Raw genomic sequence first — 21,243 nt, forward strand, 5'->3', positions numbered from 1 at the left:
TAAAATATATCTTAATAAATTATAATTTACTACTGTTACTGTTACTATTAATACTAATAAAAACAATAATATAAAAAAACTTATTACAATGAATAAACATTTAAATTATGTAATTATACTGCATTTATTTTTTAATATAATGTAATATTGTAACAATATAATTTTATATAATAATAATAATTCTGCATGTTTTGCTTTTGTTTATTCTAAATATATAAATGTTTTTTTTTAATATGTAACGTTTGATTATACTAGAATGAACTCACTGTAGTAATCAGATGCAATTTCTTTTTTAAGTGGGGATGTCCCTATAGTCAAATCTGATGAGCTGACTATGGCCCGGGGACAGGATGCTAATGTGCTAAAGCACAGCAGAGAGAATGGAATGGAATGGCTTTAATCTCTTGAGAACAAGATCTGTGTGATATTGTGTGTATAGGATGATGTAATGATGGTTAAGTGAGAGGCTAGATGGATTTCTATCCCTCTCTCTCCCTTTATCTGTGGATATCAGTATTACACGTTCATTTAAATACTGTTCTTGTGGGAGATTAACTAGCGGGGAAAGGGCACGCCAGGTAATGCAGTCACACCATTGACCTCACACTGACTGAGAGATGTGAGTGTACAGCAGTGATCAGTTTCATAATTATGAAATCAATCAAATAATTTAAAGGTTTTCAATAGTTTAACCTGATTAACTTGCATATGAATGTGATTCAATTTACTGCTAGTTATCTTTCTGATATGAAGCTTCCAATCACTGCATCATCAGATTTAAGGACAAAAAGAAAAAGAAAAAAACATCAAGAGAAACTCCTGAGACATATGAACCTCTCTCTGAAAATTAATTCCTCATCATTCATATTTAAGGCAGACTTTATGGCTCATTATCAAAATTTATGAACTCAGTGTGTGCTGTCTATAAAACTGCCTTGAATCAGCGTGTGCCGTAGAAAAATAATCTGAATTCTTTACATAAGGTAAGGACTTCTGAAACTAGACAGACACATGCATGTAATTTCACAGTGTCAAAAAGGCGTGAAGTGCTAAAGAAAGCATCCCTGTGAACCCATCGCTGAGTGTTTGTGTGATGAGATCTGCATGCCTGAAGCCAAGGTGCCTGTGTACGTTTGTCTGATGTTACTGGGTAGAGATCCCTAGAATAGTGCTGGATAAAGTGCAGATTATCCTCTACGTAGGCCCACAGTATCTGTATGACTGAGAAGAATATTCATTGGACACATGGGAAATGCACCGATCAGAGCCCTGTGTCCCAATGCATCTCGGACTCTCTTAATAGCTTTCTCTAAGTGAGAGGTTATAAACAGTTATTTCAGTATCACTGTGATACTATTATCATTTTTATTAATATTTTGATTTCTTTTTTATATTTTGTTTTCATTTTAATTTTAGTTCAAATATTTGTAATTTTGTTGAGTTTTTTTGGTCAATTTATTTTTAAGGTTTTATTTACTTCAATACATCAAGCTAAACTGCATGAACATGACAAATGATGCATTGGCAACTAGCTGAAATAAAATAAGTTTAAGTTTTTAAATATTTTAAAGTTAAAGTTTGTTTTATTTCAAATAATACATTTTTTATGGTTTTAATTTTATTTAACTATAATAACCATGGTTATGAATGCATTTTACAGTACATGAACCATATAGCTTTACATAGATTTTTGTTTAAAATCTAAAAACATTCTCATCTAGCAGATAACTATTTAAAAGAAATGTAATGTAAAAGATTTTATTTTATTTTAAAATAAAATATGCAAGTTTAAACTAAATATAAATAAACATGTCCTTATTGTACTTTGCATAAACGATAAGCATCACAACCTTAAATAGACAAATGCATTATTTTACAGTAAGTGTAATTTTGAGGCACTTAGCAACCGAACAGTACTTGTAGATCTATGATGATTTTAAGTGCTACTTAAGCTATGATGCTTTTGGGAGACAGGCCATTTAAAGGTGGTTTGCATAACACTAACAATGGTTTTGGTTAATGGGGTTCAGAGCATTCTTTTTTTATTATTATTTTTCTTGTACAGTCCATTTACCATCTCCATCTACAACTAGTGCTGCCATAGGGCAAATGGCAATCCAGTAGCAGTGACTGCTGTATCGACCCACAGATATATGATTATACATGTGTTTACTCAACAGCAATGCTTTTTATAACCTCTCACTTTCCGTGTCAGGAATGTTTAGCTGGTATTCGCTGTGATAATGGATTGGGTGTTGAGATGGGTCAGCAGAGGTAGTGTTGAGATGGGTCAGCAGAGGTAGTGTCTATCCATTCCCTCTACTGTGAGCTTGTTTAATTGTAGACATTTTTGTAGCGTATGACTATTTGTTTGACTTTTAGTTTTTGTAATAGTTTAACCAGGTAATGGTAGATTAATGAAGTGTGAAGCTTGTGAAGTTTATTCTGTGTCATAGTATCATGTTCTCTGGTGAATTGATGATGTAAATGAAATAACATAAATCAGTGGATTAGGATCAGCCTTCTTTTTACCCATACTTTGTTGTTTTTATTATCAGTGTGATCTTTTCTCTAGAACAGCTCTCATTTGTATTGTTCCTGACTGCAGTTTTATCAGGCTACTGGAACATTTTCTCAGCATTACATCATTGTGCGTAGTATCAGTTTGCAGCTTGTTGCGATAGCACAGTCATCCCTGGCATGTGCAGGACCTGTGATCACGTCCTTTTTCATCAAGCGCTGACTGGTCAGCAGGCCGTTGTATATCAGAGGTCACGTCATACATCACTTCAGACTTAAGTCACTCACAGACATCTGAATCTCTACACCTCACACTGACTGATCATATAATGGACTTTATAACTGCTAAAGCTAAAATGCTCAATTTTTACATTTTATTCAATCTTTTTATTAAATCTTTCTTTGACTTGATTGTTTAGAGTCAGCTATTCTTTGTGTACTGGGCAACCCGATCTCACAGGAAAATGTAACGATTTTTCGAGGTGGTGATTTCGTATGAATTTGTATGGTGTGAATTCTATGAAAAAGATATTGTACAAATTCATACGAGTCAGCCACCAATTCGCCAAAACATAAAATTGCCATGAGATTGTGTTGAAAACACAGTAAATTAAGGCAACAGAACAAAAATAATTATTTAAACATTGTGTGACCTAATTCAGCAAATGATTTTTAGTGGATTTACATTACATTCGCATGCGTAGTTAGGTCTAATTATAGAATCCTGTGAGATATGCCAAGTCAAGTCACCTTTATTTAATGCTTTATACAATGCAGATTGTGTCAAAGCAGCTTTACAGTGTTACACAGGATAATGTTTATGTTTCAATAATGCAAACAAAACTCAATGATGCTGTAAAGCAGCTCTAAAAAGAGGACAAGAGTAAACTTATGTTACATAATCTTTAATGACTCTTTGGTACATCAGCACAGGAATTACATTTTTTTTCTTTGAAATTGTATTTGTGTGTGTGTGTGTGTGTGTGTGTGTGTGTGTTTGCATTTGACTTCAATGTAGTTGTTGACTTTGGATTCATATTTAAATTGGTGTTTATGTGAAGCAGACCATTCCATCCATTTAGCTTCTGTCATATTGAATATATAAGAATTTTATTGCATTAATATTTTTTAAATTTTTTGCATTATTTTAGAGTTTTGTTATGTGCATGGCACTATGCACCATATACAGTACTGACCACATTTAGACCAGTTATTAAGAAATCTGATTTGAAATCTGAATAAATAAGCTTTCCATTGATGTATGGTTTGTTAGGATAGGACAATATTAAATGTACTGTCACCTTTATTAATAAATTAATACAAATAAGTTATCTTATTTTTTACAGTGAATTTTTTGCCAATATTTATTAAAATCGTGATTTTTCATTTATATATATATTTATTATTTTAAAAGATTATTTTTTAGTTGCTTTAATGTAGTTGTACAGCTGACAATAAAAACAGCTGCACCCACAAATCCACACTTTATCCTGAGACCCAGCAGAATTCTTCATCAGCAGACAGCACTTTGATGTGGTGATGTATGTGTCTCTTAAATGCTAGGTCAGTAAATAAGGCATAATCATTTCTCAAACAGCCCTGTTGAACTTTATGAGTCTCTCTTTGGGACCATCATTTAAATGTGAAGCAAAATCGCTTGACACATTAAGGTGCTTTATGGCTTGTTACATTTCCCTAAGATCATTGAGCTGCTTGCAGTGGATGTGGAGAGGTTGGGTCACTGATTCAGACGTGACAGGTGGAGCCACGCAGACCCCAGAAGGGAAATTTCTAGCCACTACAGAAGCATGTCTGACTACCAGAATAGACCTATCTGATCTTTCTCTCTCTCTCTTTTTCTCACCCCACCTGTCTAACTCTCCTGTCTCCCAAGAGTGCTGCTCTGCTCTGGATGGTAAGACTTGATAATAATAGCCTGAATACAGAAGTAAAAAAAAAATCAAATGAAAAAAGAGAAATCTCTTGCTTTCTCTCTTATTGTTATGCTGATCACGCATCTTTTGAGTAAAATGGCATTGTCTTTTCATGTGTCTGACCGCATCGCTATTAAAAACGGATAGAAAACTGGAACATTTTGCACAATCAGCAGTGTACGGTGTTTTTTTGGGTCTCGATCTGCTTGATATTATTTCTGAATCAAGGAAAGGGACGTTCTCTGTGCCAAAACCAAGTGAAACCCCTGTGGAGTCAGAATAGTGGCACTTCCCACGCTTCAGATTGATTGTTCCAAATGGTACACAGTTTAATTATGCTGCCTCTTAAGATACCTTGTTTCAGCCCAATTCTAAGGGAGATTCTAAGACAATCTTAGAATGCATTTCAGTAAGATGAAATGAGTATGAAGTGAGAGGATTACTGATAATAAAACTTTTTATGCAGTACTGAAAAGTATCAATAAAAACAGTTCAGAGTAATTACAAATGGACAATGTCAATGTCAATGTCAATTTTATTTCTATAGCACAACTAAACACAACAACAGTTGACCAGTGTGCTTTACACCAATACACGAGACCGTATAATAAAAAATAAAAATAAATAAATAAAAATATCAATATATAATTAAGAAAATCATAAAAGCAAAAACACACTGTGCAATACATTTCATTACTGGCCATATGCCAGTTCAAAAAGATAAGTTTTTAACCTAGATTTAAAAACAGATATGGTTGGAGCAAATCTATACAAAACCCAAGTTCTTTACCCAAGGCTTTGCCGGAAGTGTTGAATTTCCTAGGGTTATTTGACTAAGAGAATCAGATGAGCCAAAAACTATGATTTCAGTTTTATTCTCATTAAAATTGAGGAAATTTAAAGATAACCAAGCTTTCACGTCAGATAGGCAGGCCCTAAGTGTTTCCAGCCCATCAGTATTAGGTTTTAAGGGTAAATATACTTGAGTGTCGTCCGCATAGCAGTGGAACGACAACCCATATTTCCTGAAGATAGACCCTAATGGGAGCATATATAGCGTGAAAAGAATGGGAGCTAAAATGGATCCCTGTGGGACACCACAGGAAAGAACAGCAGCCTCCGACGAATATTCCCCAATATTTACACTGAACTTCCTATTTGAAAGATAAGATCTAAACCATTCAAGGGCAGCTCCTTTGATACCAACACAATGCTCCAAGCGAGCAAGAAGGATAGCATGATCTACCGTATCAAAAGCCGCACTCAGTTTAAACATTCTTCGAAACATTTGGGATAATGTGAGTACACAAGTCAGCAAAATATATAGCACTGTTCTAGTGGTTTTTGGATATTTTAATAAAAAAATCTTACATATTGTGCCTATAAGGCAAATAATGGCACTATTGTCTTTTTAGAGCTGCTTTTTCTGCAGAATTTGAAATTGTCTCATATTTGATGAAGTTTGAATCATTGATTATGTTATTTTCCTGTTTATTACTGTGAAGCTGCTTTGAAATAATCGGTATTGTTTAAAGTGCTATATAAATAAAGGTGACTTGACTGAACTTTGTTATTCTTCTAGTTATATAATGGCTAATGAAGTGGAAGTCTCGCACATTCACAAGAAATGGTCTACTTCCACCTAACAAAATAAGATGGATAGCATCATGTGGTTAGCTTAGCAAAATGATTGAATTTTATTGTCAAGTCTGTAAAGCGTAGAGTGTACCAAAGCTGTCACTTATGAGTTTCCATGACACTAATAGGATGCTGTTAGAAGGTAGATGCCTAGCTAAGCAGCGAGGAGCTCACTAGTTTTTGCCTGGCTTGGATATTGAAAAACTATAATTTTACTGAGTCATTGAAGTCAAAATTGAAGAGTAAATACACTTTGTAATGGAAACGTTCAGAGATGTGACTGGTGAGTAGGTCAGCACAGCGCACAATCATATTGCTGCAAAAGCTGCAGTGAGTCTCCCAGAGAGGACTGCAGCATTTTAGTCTGTGCTACTGTACAGTATGTAAGATATAAACTTTGGAGTACACAAGTCAGCAAAATATATAGCACTGTTCTAGTGGTTTTTGGATATTTTAATAAAAAAATCTTACATATTGTGCCTATAAGGCAAATAATGGCACTATTGTCTTTTTAGAGCTGCTTTTTCTGCAGAATTTGAAATTGTCTCATATTTGATGAAGTTTGAATCATTGATTATGTTATTTTCCTGTTTATTACTGTGAAGCTGCTTTGAAATAATCGGTATTGTTTAAAGTGCTATATAAATAAAGGTGACTTGACTGAACTTTGTTATTCTTCTAGTTATATAATGGCTAATGAAGTGGAAGTCTCGCACATTCACAAGAAATGGTCTACTTCCACCTAACAAAATAAGGTGGATAGCATCATGTGGTTAGCTTAGCAAAATGATTGAATTTTATTGTCAAGTCTGTAAAGCGTGTACCAAAGCTGTCACTTATGAGTTTCCATGACACTAATAGGATGCTGTTAGAAGGTAGATGCCTAGCTAAGCAGCGAGGAGCTCACTAGTTTTTGCCTGGCTTGGATATTGAAAAACTATAATTTTACTGAGTCATTGAAGTCAAAATTGAAGAGTAAATACACTTTGTAATGGAAACGTTCAGAGATGTGACTGGTGAGTAGGTCAGCACAGCGCACAATCATATTGCTGCAAAAGCTGCAGTGAGTCTCCCAGAGAGGACTGCAGCATTTTAGTCTGTGCTACTGTACAGTATGTAAGATATAAACTTTGTTCATACAGCAACTCAACACAGTTGTCAGTATTGTTTCAGAGTGCTTCAAATACTGTTATATTCACACACAGTTAAGTTATCAATGAGTGTGACTTACATTCTAACACCAAATGACTAAAATTGCCATTTTAAAGTAACATCTGAAATGCATCTTTCTTTCTTTCTTTCTTTCGTTCTTTCTTTCTTTCTTTGTGGTTCCAGCCAAACACTTTCCTAGAATACAACAAAACAAGTCAGCCTGCAGTTTAAACCAGAGACGTCAAATGAAACCAAAGGACTTTTTGAATAAATCTTTTTAAGAACTGCCCATATGCCCATAATTCTTTCATTTTATGATGTAAACTTTTCTTGTTTGCATGCATTGTGAAGTTGCTCAAATTTTTAAATATTTAGCATTTGCTCCCATAAATTAATGTTTACATTTTGGGATTAATTCATTATCTGAAATGCATCTTTCTTTCTTTCTTTCGTTCTTTCTTTCTTTCTTTGTGGTTCCAGCCAAACACTTTCCTAGAATACAACAAAACAAGTCAGCCTGCAGTTTAAACCAGAGACGTCAAATGAAACCAAAGGACTTTTTGAATAAATCTTTTTAAGAACTGCCCATATGCCCATAATTCTTTCATTTTATGATGTAAACTTTTCTTGTTTGCATGCATTGTGAAGTTGCTCAAATTTTTAAATATTTAGCATTTGCTCCCATAAATTAATGTTTACATTTTGGGATTAATTCATGACATGTGAGGAAAACTAATTGCTTTGTAAATCAATCTGTTCTTACATCACAATCAATTTAACACAATGTATGTAAGAATGTTTTACAGACTATTTTGAAAGTTCATTGATAGCACAGAACGATAGGATGAAGGCTGTCTGCTGTGTCTCTCAATGTCTAACTGGAACGACAGCTTGACTTCATCACTCCTAAAGTACATAGAAAGTGAGATCTCTGATTGCATTACACACACACACACACACACGTGCATACCTGCATTCAGCATCTAATACATCTCATTATCTCCCAGTAACAGATGGAATTCTCTGAAGTTTTTCATGATTAATCTGATAGGTACAGTAGCAGATCCATGCAGCTCTGATATTGTAGCTCGCTCACATATCCATGTAGCTCTGATGAGGCTTGTTATTTGACTTTCTCTGTATTTGTGTGTTAGAGATAAAGTAGATGGAAAGCGACAGCGAGGGGATGTGTATAACGGCTCGTAAGAATGTTTTACAGACAGACTATTAAGTTCATTGATAGCACAGAACGATAGGATGAAGGCTGTCTGCTGTGTCTCTCAATGTCTAACTGGAACGACAGCTTGACTTCATCGCTCCTAAAGTACATAGAAAGTGAGATCTCTGATTGCATTACACACACACACACACACACACGTGCATACCTGCATTCAGCATCTAATACATCTCATTATCTCCCAGTAACAGATGGAATTCTCTGAAGTTTTTCATGATTAATCTGATAGGTACAGTAGCAGATCCATGCAGCTCTGATATTGTAGCTCTGATACATATCCATGTAGCTCTGATGAGGCTTGTTATTTGACTTTCTCTGTATTTGTGTGTTAGAGATAAAGTAGATGGAAAGCGACAGCGAGGGGATGTGTATAACGGCTCCTTGTGTGTACTTCCTCATTCCTGTGTTTGTGTGTGATTTGTTTAAGCTCACTAGCTCTCACCACAACAAAAGCCTCAAAAGGAAACTGTGAGTTTGAGTTTCAGTGGTCTGGGAATACTTGAAAACCTGGCCGAACAGGGCATGCAGGCACACACACACACACACACACACACACAGAGACTGTAAATACACACATTTAGTGGCCTGAATGAGGACAAACAATTGAGTTCTATTGTTTATTATTTGGCCATTTATAAATACTGTATTATAAATACTGTCTTCTGGCCAGAATGTTTTCTCATATTAATTATATATGTGTGTGTGTGTGTGTGTGTGTGTGTGTGTGTGTGTAAAGACAAGTATGCTAGTGATTGTCTTGTCTTCTGAATGTTATACATGAAAATCATTTTTTTTGTTTCGATTCATCAAAGAATCCTGAAAAAAATTCTATCATTGTTTCCAAAATAAAAAAATAAAAAAACATTAAGCAGCACAGCTGTTAATAATAATAATGTGTCTTGATCACTATAATAATATCACTTATAATAATATTTCACCAATTTATTTTATTTTTATTTTTTTTTTTTTTGACAGATATATGCAGCCTTGGTGAGCATAAGAGACTTTCATTAAAAAATCTTACCGACCCCAAATGTTTGAACAATAATTAAGTATTATCACATGAACCAAAAGTATGCCCTCCAAACACTAGTAAAAGTGTATTTTTGTAGATGACTGGGCATGCTTTTCAGGAAGGATATTTTATATTTAGACTCATCGTATCAGTGGAATTTGCACTGGAGTGGATGGGTGACGTTATTCACAGACTGAAGTATGATGGATGGATTGCAGTTGTTTCTGTTCAGGCCCTTTCCCTATGACTGAAGTTAAGTGTGTGGTGTGGTCTGTGCCGTGCCATCCAGTGACTTTTAGGACTTTCCCATCTGAAGTAAGTAAGTAATGCACTCTATTTTGAGCCTTCTAAAGTCATATTATAATAAACACCCTGATGGACAAAGGAAATACAATGAAGAGGGAAGAAAAAAATCATATATATGAATGTGCGTGCCTTTTAGCATTAATAATGTGTCTTGATCACTATAATAATATCACTTATAATAATATTTCACCAATTTATTTTATTTATTTTTTTTTTTTGACAGATATATGCAGCCTTGGTGAGCATAAGAGACTTTCATTAAAAAATCTTACCGACCCCAAATGTTTGAACAATAATTAAGTATTATCACATGAACCAAAAGTATGCCCTCCAAACACTAGTAAAAGTGTATTTTTGTAGATGACTGGGCATGCTTTTCAGGAAGGATATTTTATATTTAGACTCATCGTATCAGTGGAATTTGCACTGGAGTGGATGGGTGACGTTATTCACAGACTGAAGTATGATGGATGGATTGCAGTTGTTTCTGTTCAGGCCCTTTCCCTATGACTGAAGTTAAGTGTGTGGTGTGGTCTGTGCCGTGCCATCCAGTGACTTTTAGGACTTTCCCATCTGAAGTAAGTAAGTAATGCACTCTATTTTGAGCCTTCTAAAGTCATATTATAATAAACACCCTGATGGACAAAGGAAATACAATGAAGAGGGAAGAAAAAAATCATATATATGAATGTGCGTGCCTTTTAGCATATTTAAGACATTAATTGCATGTCTTAAAATGATTGAGTTTTAGCAACAATGCACACATTTGGTGCATGAGTCTGTGTAGTGTTCTGTTTATGTCTGTTTAGTAAATCTGTGTGTGAAAAAAGAGACATTGTTCATGTTCCTTTAATGAACCAAACTCTTATTGTCTTTTATGGTGCACACAAACCACAGCAATTACTCCAATCAGCACTGAGCCCTAATGAAGCTTACGCTGCAGTGTATGTGTGTGAGGAGCTGCTCTGTTAATATCCTGCCCTGAAGGAACTCATTCATCTTACATAATACTGCATGCCACAGGCTCTCACAGAATTCCTACTTTCTCTGTCCTTGCGGTTTCGTTTGTTTAATCGCCCTTCTGTCTCTCTCCCAGTTTTCATCCTCTTCATATTCTGTTAAAGCATATTAATTATTTTTCACATAATACACATAATACAATTTTGCACATTTTTAATTTCACCATATTAGATTTTTCATAGATCAGAGCTATTACTTATTTATTTGTCTCCTATTTCTCTGTCTGACATGCTTATGTTGTGTCCAAGCACCCTAATTTCCCTTTTCTTCAAATCATCACTTTTTTCCCTGGGCATGAATATGTTGTCGGCTCTGTGAGGAGTAACAGGTTATCATGATCAATATGTCATCAGGCCCTACGTGCTCTGTAGAGATGCTGCAATACATAATCAAATCACCCAACTGTACAGTGGCTGCAAAGGTCTTGCTTTTTAATTCAGTGGCTTCAGAAATCCAAGAAGTACATCCAAGATGTAGATGAGTTTTGGAGACAGATTTGGAGAAATTTAGCATCACATCACTTGCTCACCAATGGATCCTCTGCAGTGAATGGGTGCCGTCAGAATGAGAGTCCAAACAGCTGATAAAAACATCACAATAATCCACAAGTATTCCACACCACTCCAATCCATCAATAAAGGTTTGGACTCTCATTCTGACGGCACCCATTCACTGCAGAGGAGCCAAATAATTAGACATGTTAGAAATGCAGATTTGCGTTTTGTCTAATAATAACTTCTTTACAATCATAGAAAATAATGTAAATCACAACTTTGTGTGGTTATTCTATTCCTATTCAGTTTAACAGAGCTACAGGATTAAAGACTAAATCATTATTTTGGATTTAATTTATCTGAAAACTCTCTTTTGGACTAGCAGTGTTTCATTGGCCTTTATGGCCTTGTTTTGTTTTGGAGATCATAAGGGTAAAGCTCCAGGGAAACAGAAGTGCTTGGTTGTAGTTAACTAGAATGTCTGTGGTCAGTAGGGAAACCAAGAGAGCAATCTGGACCCAGCAACAGCAGCTGGTATTTAACCACCCAGAGTCTCTCAAACTCCTTTTTGCAACTCCTGACACAACGTTTTTAAGCTATGAGGCTTTGACAAATATCCCACAAAATTGTACCAAAGCAAATATCTTGGCACTGTTTCAGAACCTTATTCCGAGACAAAACAAAACGGATTCTTCCTTATTTGGATGGGTCTTGTGTTCGGATGGGACTCGAGACTTGCGTTCAGATTTATGTTGGACATCTGGCTTGAAATTCCAATAGCCCCTCACTGCAGAACAAAGATCCAGGGGGCGGGGTTGGATCCACATCTAGGGGGTGGAGATGGTAGGTTTAGGGGTGGAGATGGGTGGGTTTAGGGATCAGGGGGTGGAGACGGGTTTAGGTATATGTAAGGTGGGAGGAGTTGGATCTGGATCCAACCACGCCCCCTGGATCTTGTGTTCTGCAGTGAGGACCATCTCTGAAATTCTGAAGATGGTCCTACAGTTGCTGCCCTCAGAATTGAACTCAATTTTTATTTAAGTGGTATGTGTTTGGCTGGTCAACTCCAAAATGTATTTAATGTGAAAATAAAAGTAATGTAACTCACATCCAGGAATAGCTGTGTGTTCCTAACTTATCAAAGAGTGAAAACTCTAGAGATAGGTGAGTCTGGTAGTTCAAACAGTTTATCTACTGCTCTTTTCTTGTACAGCTTTAAATAGGGGCATACGCACTCACACACACACACACACTTATATATATGCACACGAACTCATAATCTGAAGTGGTGAAAGTGTGCTGTAAGTGTGCCCATCATGGTGGCCCTGACATGTTGTGACCTTTACCCTAAAAAAAAAAAAGAATAGTCACCTATTCTCCATCTGTGTCACATATTTTTTAAAGGTCTTCTCTTACATGTACTGCACTGCAAATGGTCATTTACTTCAGCAGTATTATTTTTTCGGTTATTTTTTTTTTCAGTCTTGTTTTCCAGTAATAAATAAATAAATTCTATAAACAAGATGCACTTACTTGAGAAGCAAATCTGTGTAAAATAATACGAATATTACTGAATATATGGAATTTAGTTATTTTTAATTCCAAGTTTTTTTTTTCTTGTTTTAAACCTAAACCTCATTAATTTTGCTAAATTTATACTTTAGAAAATGTAAAATAGTCAAAGAGACTGAAAAAATAAAAATAAAAACACAAATAAATATAAATATAAATATATATAATTTTTTATTTCTTTTGCAATGAATGCATGTCTTTCTATGTTAAGTTATTTATTGGATTTTTTTTTTTTTTTTGTCTGTGTGTGGTTTCCCATGATTCTTTGAGAATATGAGTAAAACACATGGGCAGACTGTCATATGTTTTATGACGGTTTATTTCTGCATGCAAAATCTCTTTGTGGTTGTGGCTTTCACCAGTGTAGGATTTTCTATCTCTGTCACAGTAGCAGGAATCTGGATCATGTTCCAATCATATCGGTTAAAATAATATGAGGCAGGCAGCGCCAAACTAAATTAAGCTTGACTGATGAATCTCTGCTTTATTTCACAGCGTTATTGCTTTCTGAGTTCCTCATGTAACCATACTGCCCTGTGTCACACATTTAACCACATGATACAGTAAATATAATCTACTGCATTCTACCGTAAACCACATTGTCCTTTAAAAAAGAAAATAAATAATAAATCACTCTGCAGTACCGGAGCACTGCCAGCAAGACGGCTTTCCACAATCATTTTGTCGATTTGCTCTAACATTATTGTTTGATGATGGCTCAATCTCAGTCACAATGAAATAAATCTGGTGAAGTCAACAGTAGGTCAGTATTCTCTGTACAAGACAATATTATGAGCACATTGTTCATATCCTGCCTCTAAACCTTTATTAAACAATAAACACTGTCACTGGCATTCACTGTTTGATCACCTGTAGCTTCTCTCATAATTCTTTGGAGGATAAATTAAAGATTGCACAACTGCACCAATGCCTTTAACAACTGAAGTTCCAAAGTTTGTGGTCAGTAAGATTTTTATTTTATTTTGTATGTTTTTTATGCTTTTTTAAAATACAGTAATATTGTGAAAAATGATTACAATTTAAAATAACTGTTTTCAGTTTTATTATATTTTGAAATGTATAAAAATCATTCTCAGTGTCAAATCATTCTAATATGCTGATTTGGTTCTTAAGAAACATTTCTTATTATTATTAATGTTGAAAATGGTTGCTTAATGTTTCCGTGGATTTCAGGACTATTTGATGAATAGAAAGTTCAAAACAACAGCATTTATTTGAATTAGAAATCTTGTGTAACATTATAAATGTCTTTACTGGCACTTTTGACCTATTTAATTCACCCTTGCTGAATAAAAGTTTTAATTTCTTTCAAATAATAATAAAAAAAAACAATCTCACTGACCTCAAGCTCATCCCATTCCTGCTTCCTTTAGCATTTAGCATTATGTTATTAGCATTTAGCATTGTGTTCATTTTTTAAAAAAAACACTGCTTTTGCGTAAACTCTGGTTTAGTTCAAAACATTAGCCTAGTTTACTTGCTGTGTACTGTGCCAGACGCTTCACTGCACTAATAGGAAGTGGAATGTGGTTTGTGGCGTTACGAGTGAAGCCACTAATGAATCAGCGTCTCTGACAGAGGGAGGCAGAGAGTCTGTGGTTTGGGCAGGGACAGAGTAAGCATGAGCGTAAAGGATTTACGCAAAACTTTTAGACGCACTCACATTTTCGTTTGGGCATCCTATAGAACACTAATGACAACTTTCGTATAACTTTAGAATCCCACACGGCCTCCACATTCTCTCTAATGGCACAAACACACGTATAGCGTCCTCCTCTCACTCCCACTAGCTTTAGACAGAATAGCCTAGCTAATCAGGCTGAACATCAACATTCATTTTGTTGTTCCAGCTCAAGCTTGATGTTGTCCTCCCGTTTTGTAGATTATATCATCAAGTTATGTAGAGTTGATTTATTTAGCTGACTTGGATTCTCTGGCTTCTTTGAATCTGTCATGGTGGTTTAAAATATTCCAAATCAAATTCTTTGGCGGACGATGGTGGCCTATTCAGAGTGATTTTATTTATGCTTACAAGACAAACAATCGTTCACACAGCAGATTCGTAATATATCACTGTTCTACATTTAACTCAGTGACTGTTATATATGGGATAAAAAATGAGCTTATTACACAGACATGTTCTCTGCCACTATATAAAGATGATTAAGTGTCACTACTTATTACGAGCCATTCTTTACTGTAGCCTACCTCCCAGGAAAATATCATCAATAGAGGCCATGTTTGCTTAAGTACATAACAGTCCTGAAGCTGTTTCTATTAAGAATTACAAGGTTTTAATAGGTGCTTAGAAATACTTAGAAATACTCTTAAATAACAGCTACAGGCTTAATGGAATAATACACTGAAAATGAATGTGAAACAAAATTGAATTATATTTCAGCTGTTTTGGTCCATATGCAAGAATACAAAACAATATTGGTTTTTATTGACTTAAATTCAAATTCATTCTCTTTAATTGAGAGGTTGATGGGTGTGTGTAGATGTATAAATAGCAAATAAATCTGAAGTGCTGTCAGATGTGAAATATGTTCTGGCATGTGGTGCATATTGATGTTCTCATGGTTGGCGGAACCCCTCTGAATCAGCTGTCAGATCAGTTTCCCGCATACACACTTTATTCAAGAGCACAGACTGTTTTTGAGAACCATGCAAGAATTTTATGATGGATTTCACGATGTGAGATTGCGTTTCCTCCCTCGTCTAATATAGCTACTGCTTCCCATACTTTACTCCTTCACAAAATGAGAAGAGAATGTCTCTAATGTGATCATACAAGAGGGTCTTGACAACACTGATTTATATAACACTTCAGAATTGGACTACACATAAACACAGCAGTGTTCAACACGCTACACTACTGTTTTAAATACTTTTAACTTGATCAAAACTGACAGTAAAGACATTTCTAATGTTACAAAAGATTTCTGTTTCAAATAAATGCCGTTCTTCTGAACTTTATATTCATCAAAGAATAAAAGAAAAGGAAAAAAAATTTTCACAGTTTCCACATGAATATTAGGCAGCACAAGAGTTTTCAACGCTGATAATAATAAGAAATGTTTCTTAAGCAGTAAATCAGTATATTAGAATGATTTCTGAAGGATCATGTGACACCGAAGACTGTAATGATGCTGAAAATTGAGCTTTGCATCACAGGAATAAATTACATTTTAAAATATATTAAAATAGAAAACAAGTATTTTAAATTGTTGTAATATTTCACAATGTATTTTTGTTCAAATAAATGCAGCCATGGTGAGCATGAGAGACTCTCAAAACATTGAAAAATCGTACCGACCCCAAACTCTTGAACAATAGTGTGTGTTTCCTCATACAGCTGTTGTGATGCCTCTGGCCTGCCCATTGAAACTCTATCCATGTACTGTCCTGTCACTGTATGCTGATCTATAGTGCCGACATTCCACAGGCAGTGTGAGTGTGTGTGGAAGAGACAATTTAAGAGACCACAAATGAGTGTGTTACCACTACCCCATGGTTAAAAAATGTCTCAATTAACAATTTGAAGTGTGAAAGCCCATATATGTGACCCTGGACCACAAAACCAGTCTTAAGTCACTTGGGTATATTTGTAGCAATAGCCAAAAAAACATTGCATGGGTCAAAATTATCGATTTTTCTTTTATGCCAAAAATCATTAGGATATTAAGTAAAGATCATGTTCCATGAAGATATTTTATACATTTCCTACCGTAAATATATCAAAACTTAATTTTTGATTAGTAATATGCATTGTTAAGAACTTCATTTGGATAACTTAAAAGGTGATTTTCTCAGTATTTTGTCCTATCCTAACAAACCATACATCAATGGAAAGCTTATTTATTCAGCTTTCAGATGATGTATATATCTCAATTTCAAAAAATTGACCCTTATGACTGGTTTTGTGGTCCAGGGTCACATATGTGCAAGGAAATGGCTAAGAACAACTTTATTAGTGTGTAAGTCATGTCATGAAAACTGCAAGCAAACACTCAAAGCTACTGACAAAATCTGTACTGAGCTGACTCTGCCTATTTATGCCACAAATCTGTCTGAACACAAATATGTTCCAGCTGAGCCCTGTCAAACAATGGAGAATTACAGTATTCATGGGGAAGTGTATAGCCGTGGCAGCTAGTCCATTACATAACGGAAATGCCAGCTTAATTGCCTGTTAACACAAGCTGCAGATGGCATTGAATGTTTGTCACACTCAAGTGCACCCAGAGGGCTTTGCACTAATATTGCCAGTAACTAATCAGGTGCTCAAAGCTGCAACTGTGGATCAGGATACTGTAAAACATTTTGAGGTTGGATGGACAGGACTTGATTTTACCCATTGGGAATTGGATTGTAAAAAGGTTGGAATTACATATACCACAATGAAGCCAGATGGATGATGAGTTGAAAAATAAGGAAAATTCATGTTATTTCAGGAAAAATAATCTAGTTTTGATTTGAATTAAGATTATGTTTCTTACCCCATTGGCAGATCTTTTTGTCTTAAGCAAAAACTAGCACATTTTTTGAAAAAAAAAATAAAAAAATACAAGACTTAATATTTTAGGTCATTTTGCTTCTCAGGTAAATGCATCTTGATTCAAGAATGTTTAGATATTTAACAAGACAAAAATACTAAGTAAGAAAATCATTTTTTGCAGTGTTGATTCATGAGTCCATTTCAATTCCTTCTCTGAGGTTTCATATGAGTTTTCTGAAATAGGCAACACGGTCTCAAGAGATATTGTATCTGTTTTACAGGTCGTACAAATTATTAAGAATTTCGTACCAATTCACCAAAATGTAAAATAGTGTATTGAAAATAAGATAGCTTGGTAGTAAATTACTAGACCGGTTCTGGATAGCGCAGATGATCCTTAAATAGTCTGTGTTTTGCTTCCTTTTCTTGATGACCCAGAGACTATTATTGGTGCTTTTAGTGTCTTTGTTTTGGCCTCAACAACTTGGGCCTTCAAGTTTTTGAAGGCAACAACTATAAACCTTCATGGCATTAGCTGGGTCACGCAGCAAGTTATGAAAATCCTTCTAGAGTGTTCTTCGACTTCCTGCATTAGTTCAAGATGGGAGACAATTGGAAAGTACATAGCCACTTAGTAAATGTATTAAGAAGTGCTTTAGGCAATCTATAACCTGACATCTTGCGCTACAGTGTGTCTTATCGGCTACATCTAACCAATACTTCATAATAGTTTTCATTTAATATGGCAAGTTTAAAACTTAATTGATTTTACTATGGAATCCTGGGTCACATTAGGACCACAGTGGGGCCATTGCTTAAGTTACTGAGACTCAAATAGTGTTGACAGCGTTTTCACTCCCTGCGTGTAACTCGTTTCTCTTGGCAAGTTATAAATCTGTCAGTGGCAGTGGGATATCCGACAACTGCATCTTATTTTTATGTCTTAATGCTCTCTCTCTTGTTCTCTCTGTCTGTCTTTAATCCATTATGTCTGCTCCCTGTTAGCCTCAGTGAACATGAGAGACACTTTATCAGTTATTGTAAGAAGTGTGTTTGGAAATCCTCAACTGTTGCTATTTTGAAGTGGAGCAACATTATCATAACATTATCTTGACATAATTTAAATCTGTTATCTTGTTAACATGTCTATTGGGTAACATTATTTAGTATTCATATGAGACAGATACAAATGCTATGATTAGATCCCACCACACACATTCCTTCCACACCTCATGCTTCATGTTTGCAATACTGATAGTGACTAGAGAGAGGGAAAATGTGTGTAATGCACAGTAAAATTAACACTTAGCAGGCACATCGAGTGTATTCCTGGTGTCCAGACTGTCTGGTGTCAGTCAGAGTATTACTACGAGGACACACACACACACACACACACACACAGACGCCACAGTTTCTTGCTGTTGTCTGTCATGGATCCATATTAAGGTCTATGTCGCCATTTGATACACAATAAACATGTTTATAACAGAATATCCTCTATATCTGTCACTGAATAAATATAACCTGTGCTAGTCATAGAACTGCTAGACAAAAATACACGGTTGCTAAACAGTTTAGGCACTTTAGCAGGTGGTATTGGACATTAAACAACTATTTATGTAGGTGTAGATGAATCAATTTTGAGATTATTAAGAATAGTCTGATGTGTTTTACAGGTGAAAGTGTCCTTCTTCAGAACACAGTTCAGTGGAGATCTTCATTATGAACACAGGTAAGTCTATTATTAAAATACCTGTGTACGTTTTTAGCCACTAATGCAACAAACCAGTTATTGTGCATTTTTAAGAAACTTGTGTAAAAATGTTGTAACATTGTAACATCTTGTGTCAGAAAGAGGTGCAGTACGTGCTTCTTGATTGTCCACCACAATAAAAGGTCAAACCAAATGCATTGCATTGTGGGATATGCTATAATTTTCCACACAGTAAGCTCTGTTCTGCTCATTACTGCTCATTTTGGAAAATAAAGTAATATTATTGGTCCGAAATCAGGCTCCATATTACTTTAGGTATAATACATATAAAATGTGTTCACATCATGGTTTGGAAACAATGTCATTATAATCTGTCATCTTTCCCAGAATGCTTTGCAAATCAGTTACTGCACAAGTTGTATGCTGTTCTGTAAAGGAAGACTTAACTTTTAATTGCTACAACACAATACCGTTCAAAAGTTTATAGGGTCAGTAAGATTTTTGTTTTATGTTTTTTTCTAAAGAAGTCTCTAATGTTCTCCAATTACATTTATTAGAGTGAAAACAATAATAGCATGCATTTTAATACAATTATAATTAACTTTAAGTTTTTTATTTATTTAATATATTTCTAAAATGTAATTTATTCTTATAATTGCAAAGCTAAATTATTCCAGTCTTTAATGTTGCATGACCCTTCAGAAATTTTTCTCATATACTGATTTGGTGCTCAAGTAACATATTTTTTTTATTATTATTATCACAGTTGAAAATTATTGTGTAGCTTAATATTTTTGTGGAAACGGTGATACATTTATTGTAACAGTATACATGCCTTTACTGTCACTTTTGATCTATTTAATGCATCCTAGATAAAAATCTTAAAAAAAAAAAAAATAGATAAATAAATCTAACTGACCCCAAACCTTTGAACTGTAATGTTCATCATTGAATTTTATTATTATTATTTATTTTTATTTTTTTGCATAATATTTTGCTGCAATAATGTTGCATTGACAATGCATGTGCTTTGCTTTCTGTTTGTTTTGCATGTGGGCTTCTGTGTGTGCGTGTGCAAACAAACATACTCCAGTTAGCGGAGGACGTGCTCATAAAAGAGCATCCCTGTCGCTCACTCTCTGGCCTGTGAAGAGGGTCCAGAGCTCACCCAACCTGTACGCAGCTGCAGGTATCAGTGATGGAGCAGGGCTGTCTAATAGACACAGAGTTTTAGAATGTCTTATCTCCTTTAGCTTACCATTGTTTCATCTGCCTTCATTATTTAAATGAGTTTTCTCCCCGTGTTCTGTTTATATGTGCTTGTTTTACGTTTTTATGTTCACAACATCTGTTTTGTTCCATGTCTTGCTGCATTTGTCTACGTTATCCTTTTTTTTCTCTACTTAGCTCTTAGGAGAAGAGAACATTACTATTTTCTGTGTTGTCAATGATACAATTTTAAAGGAATAATTCACCCCAAAATGAAAATTCTGTCATTATTTACTCTCTCTCAGTGTTGTTCTATGTTTTTGAATTATTACTTTGAGGCCAGTTCCATGTTGCCTCTATAATATTTTTAGTATTTTAGTATATAGTATTTTAGTTTAAAGGGGTCATATGATGCTGCTAAAAAGAACATTATTTTGTGTATTTGGTGTAATGAAATATGTTTATGGTTAAGGTTAAAAAAACATTATTTTCCACATACTGTACATAATTGTTTCTCCTCTATGCCCCGCCTTTCTGAAACGCGTCGATTTTTACAAACCTCATTGGTCTGAAAAGCGAGGTATGCTCTGATTGGCCAGCTATCCAGAGCGTTGTGATTGACCGAATACCTCAAGCGTGTGACGGAAATGTTACGCCCTTACCACATTGTGATGCCCTGTCAGGTCGGAGCGATGATTCAAAAACATGAAAACCCATTATAAACGAGGCATTTGTTGCATCCAGTGGGGACATAATTACTGATTATAATGACTTATACTGTCTTTTTACGCGTTACGTTGCGCCGCGTAAACATAAAACCCAGTCTGCATTTGTGATCAGAGAAATGACAAACAACAAGTGCTACTCTACACTGCCCAAAAAACTCGCTTTAAATATAAAAAATATAAAA

At 35.0% G+C, this 21,243-nt stretch overlaps 1 protein-coding gene across 3 annotated transcripts in view; it reads left to right on the plus strand.

Annotated features, from left to right (window-relative positions):
- Positions 1-21,243, plus strand: part of LOC107746024 (sorbin and SH3 domain-containing protein 2-like) — a 56,631-nt gene that overhangs the window by 2,339 nt on the left and 33,049 nt on the right. For all 3 annotated transcript variants that reach the window (XM_016560069.1, XM_016560070.1, XM_016560067.1), the window contains exons 2-3: positions 19,087-19,142; positions 20,218-20,313. In XM_016560069.1, the coding sequence (XP_016415555.1) occupies positions 19,133-19,142; positions 20,218-20,313 (106 nt within the window). In that variant the 5' untranslated portion in view covers positions 19,087-19,132. The remainder of the gene's footprint in view (positions 1-19,086; positions 19,143-20,217; positions 20,314-21,243) is intronic.

This window comes from Sinocyclocheilus rhinocerous, unplaced genomic scaffold, assembly GCF_001515625.1.
Source record: "Sinocyclocheilus rhinocerous isolate Xijiao unplaced genomic scaffold, SAMN03320098_v1.1 scaffold288, whole genome shotgun sequence".
Classification (NCBI taxonomy): Eukaryota; Metazoa; Chordata; class Actinopteri; order Cypriniformes; family Cyprinidae; genus Sinocyclocheilus; species Sinocyclocheilus rhinocerous.